Here is a 16,847-nt window from a genome sequence, read left to right as displayed (position 1 = left end):
CCATCACATTTTTGATCCTCTGCAGAGGGGATTGCACCCTCGCTTCGGTAGCCCAACTACCTGCACGTGAAGTCGAGCACTTTACGGTAGCACAGTTTAACGAGGACCAATACCGCACACCCTCGGTCCCACGCAGACTGATCCAAGTGGGTCACCCACTGACTGCAGCCAGTGATGCTTGACTTCGGTGATCTGTTGGGAACCGTGTCTTAACGATCAGTCCACTGCGGGACGTGCACCATCTTATAGTGCGGCTTTCAGGAGAACTCCTCCAGACATCCGTCTCGCGTCGTGGTGGGTACTATGGTTGCGAGGAAAGGTCACTTTGAATAGGGGTGTGGGGTGAATAGTTTTATCTTAATCTTAGCGTAGGTCGTCGTGAGTAAACCAATCGGCACTATCTTTCCTCCATTTCACCCCCATTAGAAATGTGCTCTAGCTTGTTACCATAGCAGCAGACTGCCCCAGACTTTCATTCTGGAGGAGTTTTCCTCAAAGCTGCACTATACGTTAGTGTTAGCACCTTTATCATTGTAAACATAAGTATTGTTAGCATTGTAAATACAAGTAATAAGTAATCAAATACCATTGCAAGAATCTCAAAACACAATGATCACGTTGCGAGCTAAATGGCTTTAAAATACATCGGAAACAGTAACCCGGCGGTATGGAGGTTGCAGCGTTTCCTAGTGTAGAAAACATCATCCATGGAACTGAAAACTACATTGAATAAAGTTCTAAACATTGCAGAAATTTAAAAAAATAAGTGAATAACAAGTGAAGACGAAAAATATTAAGACAGGAGAAAATACCGTAGAACATTCCTATGGATGGTGTTTTCAATAGAAATGTAAACAATAACAATATCGAGATCAGCACCTACTCTAGTTCCGGTTAAAAAGTTTGCAGCTGCTTACTACATGTTATTCTGATAGGCGATGTTTTCAAGCGAATAATTTTGTTTTCAATAAAAGAAATAAATTAGATAATTTTTGAGCTCAAATCTGCCATATTTCATAAAATATTTATGTTAATATGTAATTCTGGTGAGTTTGAAGTAAAAATTTGTTTTAGTTTTTTAGAGATATATTGTTAAAAAAGGTGACATGGTTGCTAGATTTTGAATAACTAGCTTTTATGGCAGTCTTGATATGGCCTCTTTCCATAAGCTTATTACTGTTTGTTCTTGTTGTAAGCTGTGCACCATCTTACGTTAGTGTTAACACTTTTAGCATTGTAAACACAAGTATTGTTAGCATTGTAAACACAAGTAATAAGTAATCAAATACATTGTTTGCAAGAATCTCAAAACACAATGATGCCAAATGGCTTAAAAATGCAACGGAAACAGTAACCCGGAAATTTAGGCGGTACCGAGCTTGCAGCGTTCCCTAGTGTAGAAAACACCATCCATACAACTGAGAAAGGAAAGGGAATGGGGAGGGTCAAAACATGGAACTGGTCTTCTCCCCAGATGGCGAATTTGAGCTTTACAATCGCAAATAATGGATTAAAGAAGCTTTGTTTTTTACTAAATTCGCGATTAATATTAGAAAAATATAGAAAGAAATAATTATTTTATAAATAGAAGAAAAGAAAACTAAGAAATGGAGAAAAAAATCATTTTACTGCATTCACACTGCATGCAAAATAGACACTAATGAGAATTCAGAGCTGCGAATATGAGCTCATCCAATCAAATTCTCTTGAATCTTAATCTCACCAATCAAACTCTTGCTTGCATCTCCGAATTCGCATGCACAATTTGTGTAACTTTTTCATCTAATCAGAAGCCCTTTGATTGCTTGATTTTTGTCAGTGGCAATGTGAATGCAAAGTATTGGTCTCTCGGCCACCCCAGTCAGCTTAAAAATTACTCTTTACATAAGAGAATGGCATCATCAATACGTCATCAGGCCATTGAAGTTTTCCGTGACGCAACCATTGGCACCTCGCCGATACTGTTCTGTGAAATGTTCTTAAATTGATAATATTTATGCATAAATATTTATTAAATTAACTAGAAATTAATAAATTTTGAACAGTATTAGCTTGAATAATATTAGTCTATTTTAGTGATTTTTAAATTATTTAATAGCATGAGAAACACATTTCTCTGACACTTGCTCGATCTAATTATTTCTAAAATTTAGTTGATGAGATCTTATGAGCTCTGAGATTTATCCTTGAGATCTTTATTAGTATTTGAACTATGTAAGTTATCTGAGGTTCAAAGTTGAATATTCTTGTCTTTTGATTATTTGTTGTATCCCCAATCTTTGTTATTTTTTATGGCATGCGTATTTTTATTTAAATTCTTTGAATGAAATCAACGTCTCTACTTTTTATGTGAATTGTTATATTAGTGTGACTGAAAGAATGATATTATAATTGAATAAAATGTTTTTGAATTCTCAAGGGTAATTTTACCTTAAATATGTACTATTTTAAGAAAATAAAATAATTTCTCAAGGAAAGGATTCTAAACGTTTGATAGGGTTTTGATGTTATAATGTATTATATATCTAGTTTATCTTACGTGTTTGTTTTTCTCCAATAGTTACAATATGACTAATTGTTTGGGTGTTGTGTTTCTTAAATGGCTACTATATTCTTTTTATTTAATTTTTTAAATGCAAATGTTCTTTAGAGTTCATACTAACAGAAGATCTTCTATGCAGTTAATAGAAGTTTTATTTTATACGGACTAATTTACTGTTAAGGATAAAAGCAAATATTTATTTTTGATAGTTATTTGTTGTGTCATCTACCTAAGTATGTTAAAAATATAATATTTTGCAATGCGAGGAAAGGAAATATATATATTTTTTTAATTTGAACCTTAAGGATTTATTTGAAGCTTATTATCAGATTATTGCTCTGTGTTCCAAAAGATTTATTTTTTGTAAGACACAATTTTATTAAAATTTATAAATTTTTTTTGTTGGAATTTTTTTAGCAATATTTCAGTCTTGCCAAAACAAATAAGCATTATTACTTAAACAATTAACATAGTACTTGTTTATAATTAAAGAATTAAAAATGTTGTTAATTGTTATTGCAATTTACTTGCAAAATCATTTCTCTTGTTCTAAATCATTTTACTCTATTTCATGCAACCACTAATTTTTATTAGCTCATAATAATCGTTATATTTGTGCTAATTAAATTTATTTATTTCAGGTCAAGTTGATCTTAAGAGTAGCTATGAAGATCCAATTCCATTTACAGGGATTTTTTCACTCTTATTCTGCTAAAGAACTTCTATTATCATTATTACTCAGTTACATATTATGACGTGTCAGGTACCTAGCATGGAACCACCAAGAGTACTTACCATCGAGTGGGAAATGATGGATAAAAGTCGTTTCTTTTCACTCTCCATGGTAAACTCATTCGCACTGAGGGGTCTTCTCTACCCCTTCACTGTCATAAAAACACGTTTACAAATCCAGAAACAAAATGCATTTTACACCGGTACTTTTGATGCCTTTTTCAAAATGCTTAAGTACGAAGGCTTTTGTAGTCTTTACAGGGGATTTTGGATCAATTCCATACAAATGGCATCAGGTATTGGTTATATAATTACCTATGAAAAAGTGAGACACATGCTGACTTTGTATGCTGATATTAGGGACACTAAGCTAAAGGGCCTGATTGGCGGAGGTTGTGGGTCACTGGTTGGGCAGACCATAATAACTCCTTTTGATATTGTGTCTCAACATATGATGGTTCTTGGCTTGTTGAAGGATAAAGGAATGACCGGTGCAAATTCTGTTAATCCTCTGAATATTGATACGAGTGCTACTCGAACGGGACTTGCTGCACAGATTATTAATAAGATTTATGAGAAGGATGGTTTAAAAGGATTCTACAGAGGTTATTGTGCTTCTCTGTGTACTTATGTTCCAAGTAGTGCTCTGTGGTGGATGTTCTATCCTGTTTATTCAGGTATATAAAATATTCTTTGGATTTTTATTTTTGGGAGATGGAGTATAATTCTATATTGGTACCATGTGCACGCCAACTAAAATCATTAAGGGTCAACGAGATTTTAAACTTGCAGAAATTTAGGGAATAAATATGTCAAGGTTTGCCTGTGGTGACGAGTAGGTTACGTTCTGACCTGAGTTTTTTATTTTTTATTTATTTCTTGCAGGTTGCTGCCTTGAAGTTGCGTAAGACTTAGCAATTATTTTGGTTTGGGTATTGATATGAAAACCTTCCCCTTTATTGTGCTATTAATTTTCTTTTTGAATCGATCCACAGTAGTAATGTTTGCCCCAATTGTAAAATACCCTTCTAACATAAAAGTTTTTGACCTGACCTTAAAGTATTATCATAATTTAAATATTTAATCATAATTTAAATTTTTATTTAACAAAGTATTATATAAGATTTAATAAATTGTATATTTTTTTATGATGTTGGAAATACAGAATTTTAAGTTTACTTGGCAAATTGCACATTGTATATCTATTGTATCTCAAGGAACTTTAGGAGTTTATTTTGTCTAAAACTTAATAATATTAAATTAAAATTATATTTTGTTAAGTATATTTATTATTATTATTTTTCATCACACAGACAATGTCATTTTAATCTAATGGCTATCACTTAAAATGAATAAAAAGTTTAATGTTTTTATGTGTATGTAGAGATCTAAACTTGTTTATTTTCTATTTACTCTATAATAAAGTAAAATCGAAGCAAGTACTATGTAAACCTAAAGAATATGATTCATTTTATGACATTTATCTCTTTTTCAGCACACGTGGAACACTGTTTTTATCTAATGTCTACTAAAATATTAGTTAGAATTATAAGCAATAAAAGGTTTTATTTTCTGGTTACCGTGTCAATCACAACACATAACAATAACAGTTCATGATTCAATTTGATCATACATAAACTTCAATTTTTTAAAAAAAAAAAATTTTCTAAAATCAAACTTGTCGAATAATTATTATTATTTTTTTTAAGAATAAGTTTTGAATTTCGTTGTTGAGAATCAAAATATTTGACTAATGTGCAAATTTATCTTTACATTGTTTTAACAGTACACATTATTTGTTGACATAATAAATTATTAATTATTTAAATTATTAGCAATGTCATACATTTTAAAATACTTAAAAGAGGATAGGGTATACTTAGTGCGGTGAAGAATAAAGCAAAACAAGGTGAACATTTTTTAGTTCTTTATTTCCTTTTTTTGTTTATTTAGGAATATTGTTTAAAATCGTTGTTAAATGAAAATGGCTGTTTTATGTTGTTTTGAATAGTATTTGTTAATTTTAATAAATTTTAACTGTTGCAGATATTTTAGCTTCAACACTGCCTCTGTGGACATCACATATGTTTATTCATTGTGTAGGAGGTCAAATGAGTGGAGTTACTGTAGCTGTGATCACTAATCCATTAGACGTAATAAGAGCTCGTATACAGGTTCGAGAATTTTCTCTAATTTTAGCATTTTTTTCTCTATGATTATTTTCTGTATTACGTAAAGAATAGCTTCTTAGAAACGTAATATTTATAACAATGCGATATGTATTATAAATTCACGGTTATTGTTACAAATGTGAGTAATTTTAATTAGGAAAAAATGTCAGTCGAAGTTAAAATTGGCAGGTTATAAATGCTTTATCAGTTTCAAGTGGAGATGCACATGAATAAATTATATCATGTGACTTGTTTATATGTTAAATTGGAAAATATTTTATATATTCTTAAAAACATTTTCAGGGAATTAGCAAGAGGGGTTCAGGATCAAGGTTTCAATCAAAGTTTTCACAGATTGTATTTTTTAGCTAAAACCTGGAAAATAAAATTTTTTAGCTAAAACCTGGAAAATAACCTATCTTAAAATTCACGTAACAATAATTAGATAAAGAGGCTCAATGTAAATAAATCTGACATCTGTTACTTCTTTTAAAAATTTCACTGCAATATGTTTACTATTTTGTAGATTTATTAAATTTTAATTTGTACAAAATATTCTGTATTTAATATCTTGTTTAAAATTTTTATGTAACATATCAGTATTTAAATTTAAATAATTAATTCCCTAGGCTGGTAAAAATTTTTTTTTTAGAAAAAACAGTAAACAAGTTAAAAAATTTGATTCTTGATCACCAGTAAGATATAGGTACAATATCTGATGAATAATGTGACTATTAATAACCGTTATTAATATATATTACTAGTTTATTGTCATTAATTATTAAACATTATTAATCTATTAATTGCATTTAGTAACTAGTAAGTCTGGTACGTAGACAAAGTATTGCTTTTATCTATAATTTGACTATAGTGTTTTATAAAATCTTCAGCTTTAATTTTTTCTCATGAAGATTTGATTCTTCCAAAACATCCCATTTAAAATATTTTATATCGAAATGAAAGTTTTTTTAAATTTATTATTAAAATATATGTACATATATATTTCTATTAAAACATTGTCCAGAATTTTGTTGATATTTTTTAAAAAAATCCAGGAAATCTTATTTTTAAATCTGATGGAGAACACTGTTAAAAATAGTTTTTCATTAATAATCGACACATATGCACAAGGACATAGCATAAACAACTGGGTTATGTACAACAGTTGCTGTTTTCTATTTTTTATGAATAAAATTGGAAACATTCATGCTTTAACTCATTTATGCTTAATTTTTTGATTTATAAACAATTTCATTTTATTTTTGTTTATAATTAATGAGAAATTAGTGAAATGAGAAATTAATTTTTAACTATTTTCAAAGATGTTATAGTAGAAAAAGTTATAAAAAATTACCTTTTCTACCTCTTTCTTGGAAAACAACTTTTCTTGTAACAGATTACTGTAGCTTCTCACTCATAACTGAAAATTCTTTCATTATAAATTTAAGATATGAAATATTTCATGATGAGTAATATATATTTTATTCATGACTTGTTTAGAAAATTTAATAATTTAATAAATGTTGTCCTAACTAGTTCATCAGTAAGTATTTGAATACCAAATGTAAAGTTGTAAATTGAAATAAATGAACTCATTTTAGGACATTGGTAAATATCTGACCATTGATTTGTTCTATTTAACAAATCAATAAAATAGACTAGTTACCTAAATAAACAAGGATTAGATATCTTCTTTATCATTTTTGTATCTATAAACACATATTAAACTCAACTGATGACATAAATTTTAATTAAAAGTGCAATTTATATTTATTTGTTATTATTATTTACAATACTGTTTATTATTCAGTTTATGCATGTTCATTCTTGATTTTTAAATTTATTGTTAACTATGTGATTTCATTGTATTTTATTCAGTAAGTGACATATTTATATAAATTTTTTTTTTTACAAAAACTTGTGTTAAAATAGAATATTTGTAGTTTTTCCCTTTAAAATTAAAATTTAAAAAATAAACAAATATTTAAACTTAAAGGTTATAAAAGATTTTAAAGATTATTTTTTAATATTACTATATTTCACTGTTCATAAATTCTCTTAATATTTCAACTATAAGCATTAATTAAAATCATATTGTTTTTTTTTTTTTTTTTTTTTCAATTTTGAAAATTTTAGAGATTGTCAGTAGTTGAAAGCTATTAATTATAAATCTTTATATTTATCTTTAATGTTGTTATTAAATAGTTTTTATTGGATAATTTTTAGGCTTTGTAAAAGAAAGTAAATAATGAGGACTACCTTCGAAATTCTAAATATTTAGAAAATTTAATAAGCTATCTACATAAAAACTGGACATGTTTATCATCTACACCTTTATTCTGAATCTTTTCACAGCATGAGTCTTATTATTATTATTATGAATGTAAATTTTATGTGTATGTATTGGAAAATTTTTTAACAGTTTTCATTTTTTAAAAGTGTCTGTTGGTATTAATTAGAGCATATTAATATGTATTACATTAGGAATGCTGAAAAATATCTTCTTTGTCCAATATAAATTTCACAAGTTTTTAGAAATGTATATAAATGCTTGAAATTATTCTTTTTTTTTTCTGTTTATGTAACAAAAAGATCTAAAAGACCCTTGTAAATGAAATGCTATTTTAGACAAAGTGATATAATGGCAACAATAAAAATTTTTTTAAGGTTTGCTCATCATCATGGTGCTGCCATCTATAAGTGAAAATATGAAAATTAATTTTACTTAACTGCATTTATATGAGTTCCCTCCCCCCTGTCTAATTTTCTGCTAGTTCTATGTTGAAACTATATTTGTTGAAGCTGTATTTATTTTCTTTGTTTAAAAGAAAAATTTAACATGACTAGTCTCATTACTGTATATCGTACAATTAATGAGACTTGAATAATTCCACTAGTTCAAATTTGTGAATTTTTATGAATTATTTACTAATGGATACATGCTTCTTAAGTAAATATATTTGTTAAGCACATACTGCATTTTAACTTTACCACATCACACTCATCTTCTTTCTTCGATAAGTCACCTTTCTTTCTATTTACCAAATTCGGTTCCTAAAACTGAATATAGTAATGGGAAAATGCTGATTTACTGCTTCCGCAAAACCGTTGAATGCTTAGTTGTGTGAAAGGCCTTTGTATCAGAAAATGATTTTAATTTTATATTTGTTTTATTTTATTTTTATTGCCGATTCTGTAGTTCATGTTTCATAGAAAGTTTATATTTTTATACATTTAAATTTTTTTTCTTTCCAGGTTAATAGAATGAACTCTTATTCTTGTGCTGTTAACGTAATTTGGCACCAAGAAGGTATCTCATTTCTAACAAAAGGACTTTCTGCTAGAATTATCCAAACTTTTTTTTCTTCCTTTTTTGTTGTTCTAGGTTATGAAACATTAAAACGATGGAGTGTGTATGATCAATACAAAGACCAAATACGTTGGTAGTTAATTTTTAGTGTTATGCAATTATTCATTTATTAAAGTTAACAATGGACTTTTAATAAATTTATTTTAATTATTTAATTTTATTTATTTGTATAGATGATTTAATTGTCTTGTCCTCAATTGTTTTAACTTGACATTTGTTGTAACCATGTTTTCATTTACTGCTTGTTTTCATTTATGATTTAGTTAAGTGAATTTTTGATCTCTTTTAGTTTGCCAATTAAAGTCAATCATTATTTTATTTCATCATTTATATAGGTGGCTTTTACTAGGTGTAAAAATTTATAAAATCAGAAATTATGTTCAGGTTTTGTTTTAAGATTTCAACTAAAAGAAGTATGTTGAAATAATTGCAAGATACTTTTGAATTATATGGAAAATAGTTGTGCCATTAGATAAATACTTGTAATTAGTTAATGATTAACAAATGTAAAAAGTTTAAGCTAATTTATTTATGTTTGTTAATTGACTTAGCATTCTTATGTTATATTTATTCTTTTAAAATTGTATAAATTAAAATAACTATTATATAAGGAAACATTAATATAACCTCACTAATACAATAGTAATTCAATTGTGTTAATTTATCAAGATTTATGTTCTAATATTAAGATATAAATTGGAGAGAATAATAAATATTATAGTTTTAAAACTGCTTACAGTGAACCAAAACAGTATCATGTCTTCAAACTCCAGTACTAACTTTTTTAAATTCGTTGTAAAATGCTATTAACTATTAAGAGCTATTAATTATTATTATCAATTAATTATGGATGCTTGGTAAAATTTTTTCAAAATGTATGAAAAGGGTCCTAGGGATACTTAATTGTATATAAAAATTGTGATAAATATTATTTGTTGCTTTAATTATTTATAGTTCTTTCTTTTATTTTGAAGTTAGTGCAGCTGAATTATTTTTAGGAAATTTAAAGTATTTTGATTTTCTATGAGTGAGAGAATGTCAGTTAAAGTTCCCTCTGTGTTCCTTTTACTGTTTTTTAAAAGAAGAAAAAAAATCTACATTTGTGTAATAGATAAATTAGAGAATTTTCCAATTTGAATTTATTATATTAGATCAATTTGCTTTAATATTTCATCTTTAGAGTATTGCAGAATTTTGTGATAGCCAATTTTGGTAATGTAAATAAGTGTATCTGATAGAGCTTATCAACTCTAGGTCATTTATAATTGATTTTTTGTGTTATATTGTTAGTATATAATCTTGTTGTAAGAGTATGTTACAAGTTTACGTTTGTTATGTTGGCTTAGTGATTGAACGTAAGTACAAGAGAGTAAAAACAGCATTCAACTTCATTCTATAATTGTTTTACTTTTGTTGATATTTGGTTCCTACATAGTTTAAATACTTAATGATTGTAAGAAAGGGTTATATTAATTTGAATTTGGTTTTTAAAATTTGTTATATTTAGATTTTTCACCTTTATTAATGCTGCTTATTTTTAATTTCTACTTTGGTTTGTGTTTAATGAATTATTTATGGGCAATTTAATTTAAAAATCTTTTTTTCTGCATTTTTAATAAAATTTTTGCCAGTACATCTGTAGCCTCACAAAATTATATATATATCAGAATAATTGGCAACAAAATTTATTAGCTTAAATCATTCCTTTAGTGCTAATTGTGTAGACAATATGCTTACAGTCAAAATAAAATATAATTTATTGCTATTTTTATTTAATGTTATCAATTGAAAAGATGTGTTTGTTTATTAATTGTTAATAACTATTAATTTATTCAATATTGAATATTCTGTAGGTATTACTTTTGTAAGAATTTTTTTTCTCTCCTGTCAAATTGTTTTTGATGATAAACATTCAAGAAAATGGGTTGAATATTTTTTAGGCTTGCATTTATTACATTTCAATGTGCAGTAAATGCTGTTTAAATATTATAAATTCAAAATATTTTATATACAATTAACTTTGTTTTAATATTTGTTCAGCACAATTATTTTTTTTATTTCAATATATTTATTATTCCAGTCAAATTGTTTTCAAGGTAATAATCTAAAATGTATTTTTTTTTTTTTTTCTTACCCTATGATTAGTTAAAATTGCCAACATAGTTTATAAACTTTATTTTCTGAAGATGATTATTCTACTTAAGATTGAAGTGATATTTTGATTATTTTATCAAAACATTTTTTCAAAATCTTTATCAAAAAATTTGAATTCTATTCATAGTCATTTTACTGTAACTTGATTACAATATTGATTGTTGTGAATATTAAAACCTATTCATGATAAATTACCTATTCGTGAAAGACTAAAATAATTTAACATACTAATAATGCTGTTTTAGCTATCTGTTTGTAGTACAAAATTCTGCAATCTACATTTGTATTATTTATCCCTTTTTTTACTATTTTTAGATTTTCAAAATACTGTACTTTTATTAACTAATCTAATTTCCTTTGCACTTAGTGTTACATTAGTGGATATATTGTTGCATTTCCATTCTTATAAAGTATCAAATTTAAATTCTGTGTATATTTTTTGAGATATTTAATTTTTATAGTTCCTAAATTATATTTATTTTTAGTGCCATTGTTTTTTTTTAAAAAATACTAAGAGGCATATTAGACACTTTAGTTATTATTAGTTCACCCTGGATTAAAATTTTTTGACAATGATACTTCTTCTACACTATAATGATTGTTTGACATGAAACTTTGCTTTGAATTATCAAAATAAAAAAAAATCACAATTTTAGAGTATGTACATGTTATTCTCGATTGACTTCCAATGTTGCTATTTCATAAAAGAATAAATCACTCAGTAAACACTTTTTAACATTAGTATTTTTAATCATGTTGTATTGTATGGGTAAAAGTACTCTAAAAAATATCTTCAAAGTATTAAAAACTATGGCATTTCATCACTGCTGTGCTAGAATATTTTAAAATTGCTAAATAATTGGACAAAGACATAATAAAAAATATAAATACCAAAGTGGAATAGTACATAAAGACAAATATAAATACTACTTCTTAAATTTTAAAATTTAATTAAAACAAATTAAAACAAAATTGAACTATAAAGCAACATGGAATTTTGTATTTTTATCCTATCTGATATTTATTCAAGTGAACTTTTGTCATATTTTGAGTACACACATTTCATCAATATAGTTGTTTTAATTCTACATTTGTTATATATTCTTCAAGGAATTATTTATTTAAATTGTGGTTGTTTCCATTTTTTTTCTTCTTAATTTAAGATCTAACTATAACTCTTTATAAACTTTTTAGTTTTTTTTTTTTCACATATTTAAAAAAAAAAAAAAATATTTTATTAGTTTTTCAATGTTTTTTAAGTTTTTTTTTTTCAACATTGTTGTAAAAAAGCTTTACAATAAGTTTATTTCTATCCTCAAAGTGTAACACTATTTAATCAAAGTATAAATTTGAAACTTAATTCAAAGTTTTTCTTTTTAATTGTAAGAAACTATTATAACTTATTTCTTGATCTGAAAAGCATTTCTAATGACTATGAATTTCAACAACATAAGAAATTTATTCAGTTCTGTAACAATTACTTTAACCTAAACTATGTGTATGGTGGTTTTTATATTTTTAAAAGTTTCTTAATTTAAATTGAATCAAAAATTGTTTTAAGTTAATGACCTATTAAGGGGCTTGGCTATTTGTTAAAAACTTACAGTTAAGTATATGGAGAAAAAAATCACAAGACACTGTATGTAATTTTGTAGCCTTAAATTTCAAATTTCATTGAACAGAATATGTAATTAAAATATTAGTTTCATAAATAATATAAATTTAAGATGTTTATATGGTTACTAAAATATTTTATCTGGTGTTTTTTTCTTGTCAGTTTTAACCATGGTTTTTAACTGTCAAAATCTTTTCAACCCAGGTACTTTAGAATGTTTTCTTTATATCCAATGAATTTAAAAAGAATCCTGATTTGTGAAGGAATATTAATAATTATTTTTTAGCCGTATTTTTAAATTTAAAACTTTTTGAATGATTTTTGCCTTATCCAATCACATGATATATAATTTGAGATTTTTTTTAAATTCAATTATTTACCTTTCGTAACCTACAAGTCACTTCAATTAAAGGATTTTTAACCTTCCATTCATAAAGAGCTTTTTGTTCCATGGAGAGTAGATTGCAGGCTATACTTATTTAATGTAAACAATTTTTATAAAGAGTGAAAATTTCTTGCAAACTCAAGGAAGGAAACTATCAAAAAACTGATTGAGGATTTTTCAACAGATGAAATATTACAGTGAATTTTGTAGAAGTTTTAAAAAACTGTTTATAATATGTTTATTTCCAGAAAAACAATATTATCTAACAATCCCAATGATTATTAAAAGTCTTTATTCAAATCAGTCATTGGTTTTTTATTCTTATTTTGGTTGTGCTTAGCTATTAATCAGTTAGTTGTGGGTGCAAGCACTATTTATTTCAGGATCTAAAAAAAGTAAATTGAAATAAGGTTCTAAAATAAAATTTAAAAAATAAGGTTGCAGTTTGAACTCTTACCTTATTATGTTAAGTAAACTGAGGAGATTAAAGCCTATTTTGATCTGGTTAAGTCAAAGAGAATGTTTCTTTGAACATCAACTTTCTCTCTTCTTGCTCCCCCCCTCCCCCCCTTCATTAAAAACATTTCTTTTGTTCTGTTCTCCTGGATATGTTAAAAAAAGTTAACTATTTTATTTATTTATTTTAGTTTGAATTGATACAAATACTGTTATTAATGTATTTTACTTTAAAAGAAGAAAAAAAATAGGTGTCTAAATTTGCTAGTCACAATCATAAATTTAAAAATGATTTAAGTATGGTATAATATTGTGCAGTGGTTCCCAAATGGTGCTCTGTGAAGCACTAGGGTTCCATAGAAGAGGTAAACTGGTTCCAAGAGTTAAAACTTTTTTAAAAAATTTTTTAAGTTTGTAATCGTATTAGATCCACTCAATAATCCATTATTTCTTAATATTTAAGTTGCCTTTACGTAACGTTTTTAAAAAATGCTTATTTTCGTTTTTTAAAAGCCCTTAAAGGTGCTTTTAAAAAGTGCTTAATTTACCCTTTTTCAAAATTAGATTTTTCTTTACTATGTTGATTTTCCCTTCGAATTATGCAAAAAGACACAGTTCAAATTGTTCTATTCAACGTTTTCACAATTAATTCAACCCCAATCTATTTCGGTGTATTGTCAGTCCGTAGTGTGTGAAAACGCCATTTGTTTTACATGATGCAAAATTTCATGATTTTTGACAATTATCAAAAAAAATGCCAAATTTTTTTTTCTGACATGACTGTTAAAACAAGATAAAACCGTCAATTATCAAAACTTTCCAACCCTACCTAATTATGATATTTCTTTAAAGTGCTTAAAAATATTTTTTGAGTGCTTGAAAAGTGCTTAAGAGGTGCTTATTTTTTGTTGAATAATTTGACTACGCACCCTGCTTTACAATATTATTTAAAGTAAAATGCTATTAACAGCACATTTTTGGGGGGGGGGGAATTTTTTTTTCAAATAACAATGTAATGAATAAACTGTGAAAGCACACATTCATAAAATATTGCATTAGTACTTCTCATGGTGTTTTTCAAACCAAAATGAATGAACTAGTTTGTTAACAAGGAAATATGTTTTCCTACTTAAAATTTTCAACTCTTCGAGCAATTCCTTTTAGTTTTCATTCAAACAATAGCCATAATTTGGTTTATTTAATTTATTTTCTGCTAATGTTTATACACCAAAAACATATTCATAAATAGACTAGACTCAGCTCCAGCACTGTGAATTCAACTGTTGGATATGAAACCTAATTTAAGATTATTAGTGATAAAATGATGAAAAAATGCCATGTTCTAAATAAAGCAGTCTTTTATAGATTCAATTATCTTAATATACATTAGTTATAAAGTCAGGGTTCCGTTGAAAGAATGTCGGATCATTTAATGTTCCATAGTCGATAAAAATTGGGAACCGCTGATCTAGGTTATATGATTGCTGTTGTTAATGTTAATTTATCTGAAGTTTCAAAATTTTATTTATTGTGTGTTTCTGTTTTGACTAATATCACTGTTTCTGAAATTTATATTGGAAAACATCATAGACAGTTGCTAATTAGGTTACAAGAAATATTAAATGCTTAAATTGTACGAAAAAAAATAAAATCATTTAGAACTTTGACTCATACTGTTTTATTTATCTTTACATAAATATTTTTCCAATTATAGCTTTTATTTACCACACAGAAGAAATAGTTCGTCTAAAGTAAGAACTCCCCTAGCCATTCGTCTGGACCCGTGGCGGTGGCTATGGTAACGAGATATAACTATTCCAAGTAGAGGTATGGGGTCACTGTTTAGGACAGCTTTTGGCTCCGATCGGCGAGAGAAAAAGAATCTTTCTTTTGTCGATTGTGTTAGCCCTAGACGAAGCTACCCTCCCTGAAATGTGCTATTCTTGTTTCCATAGCAGCAGACGGCCTCAGGTTTTGTGGCGGGGAAAGTTCTTATCGTAGACAAACTATATGCTTTAGAATGTTAAAATGTTTAGTGCCATTTAAGAGAGGAAAATTTTCTAAATTTATAAATAGTTCTTACAAATTTGGTACCAAATCGTGGAGAGTAATTGGATAACAAGTTATAACTAGGCACACAATGACTAAACTTTGTAAATAAGTGCGAAAATACACATTTGTACACAAGTACAGTGAATAACAATGGGTTCACGTACCTCGGGGAGAACCCGATGAACATGCTTGCTAAAAACTTAGAACATTTTCCTATAGATTTTTTTTTTGTTTTTAAGTCAGTTATTTAATAGAATCCTTTTCTATTCTTTTTTTTTTCGAATGGCAGGCACTGAACTTAATTCGTTTCACCTTAGAAGATGCCAAAGGTATTACTCATTTCGCGTTACCCAGTGGGCACCTGTGAACCAAAGTCACGGAGGCGAGTAGCATTGCACACTGCCACAAACCCGTTTATAGGGTGGGCCACATTTACACATCACAAACAACAGAGGACAACGCAAGAGAGAAACATCCATGCCCAGAACGGGATTCGAATCCGCGGCCATTGACTTCGCAGTCAGGCGTGCTAACCGCTCGGCCAACTGGCCGCCCTTTTCTATTCTAAATTGTTACATTTTTAGGACAATTGTGTCCCGAAGTCTTTTCTGTTGACGCAGCTATTACTGGTGAAGAAAAAGCTCTTATTGAAACTTCATAAAAATTAATTTACTGTAATTTTTGAATAATTTTTTTTCAATGCAATTATTACTTAAGATTTTGATTTCTACATTTAGAATTTTTTTTTGAATTAAAGGTAAGTTATTAATTTTGTAGTATTCAATTGTAAGCAGTTTTGTTTGAATTTCTTAAAAATTTGGGGGATTATTTAAACTCAAAGATTTGATTTGTAGGTGTTATTATTGGAGTATATCATAATATATACCGCAACCATATAGGTTCAAAATTAAAACACTTCTGAAAACATAATAAGCTCTCCTGAAAAGTTGTGATTTGCAGAAGTGTTTTAATTTTTAACCAGCGATATAATATGTAGGTAATGATTTTGTATTAATGTGCAAATTTTTGGTTTGAAAGATTTTGTTTTTCTCGCCACTTTAATTTATGTTTTCTTGTTTGATTGGTTTTTAAATTTATTGTTCTAAGTAATTAGTAAAAATTCAGCGAATATTTTTACGGGAATAATCTTAACATAACAAGAGTTAAAACTTAAATCTAAAAATAGATTCTCTAATTGTTACGATTTTGAATAAATGTGACCTTTAAGTCGTTTCCCCCCCCCCCCCCTGTAAATAAACTAAATTACTCCAATCTTAAAGACGCTATTGCTGATATTAATATCTGGGATATTTATCAAACTTCGTGTCAATGTGGTATTTCCTATATTGGATAAACTAAACGTACCCTTA

The 16,847-nt window shown here is 27.3% G+C and overlaps 1 protein-coding gene across 2 annotated transcripts; it reads left to right on the top strand.

The window, feature by feature from the left end:
• The first annotated feature begins 1,911 nt into the window (after window positions 1-1,911).
• On the top strand, window positions 1,912-15,092 carry LOC107438535 (solute carrier family 25 member 44). 2 transcript variants are annotated; one of them, XM_016050845.5, is made up of 4 exons: window positions 1,912-2,214; window positions 3,184-3,951; window positions 5,321-5,448; window positions 8,701-15,092. In XM_016050845.5, exons 2-4 carry the CDS (start codon window positions 3,294-3,296, stop codon window positions 8,890-8,892), a joined length of 978 nt encoding a protein of 325 aa, XP_015906331.1. In that variant the 5' UTR covers window positions 1,912-2,214; window positions 3,184-3,293; the 3' UTR covers window positions 8,893-15,092. The 2 variants fall into 2 exon arrangements, with proteins under 2 accessions (XP_015906331.1, XP_071035608.1); XM_071179507.2 differs by lacking the exon at window positions 1,912-2,214 and adding an exon at window positions 2,293-2,420.
• The last annotated feature ends 1,755 nt before the right edge of the window (window positions 15,093-16,847 follow it).

Source organism: Parasteatoda tepidariorum, chromosome 3 (genome assembly GCF_982258835.1).
Source record: "Parasteatoda tepidariorum strain Cologne lab strain chromosome 3, Ptep-v5.0, whole genome shotgun sequence".
Lineage (NCBI taxonomy): Eukaryota > Metazoa > Arthropoda > Arachnida > Araneae > Theridiidae > Parasteatoda > Parasteatoda tepidariorum.
Note: the sequence above shows the minus strand (reverse complement) of the source record. Positions and strands in the feature narration are given on the sequence as shown.

What these genes read in the sequence shown, in the direction of transcription:
- LOC107438535 (XM_016050845.5), top strand. Translation starts at nt 3,294, where the DNA reads ATGACGTGTCAGGTACCTAGCATGGAACCACCAAGAGTACTTACCATC. An exon ending in GTTCTATCCTGTTTATTCAG is followed by an intron (nt 3,952 to 5,320) that starts GTATATAAAATA and finishes TAACTGTTGCAG; the next exon opens with ATATTTTAGCTTCAACACTG. An exon ending in TAATAAGAGCTCGTATACAG is followed by an intron (nt 5,449 to 8,700) that starts GTTCGAGAATTT and finishes TTTTCTTTCCAG; the next exon opens with GTTAATAGAATGAACTCTTA.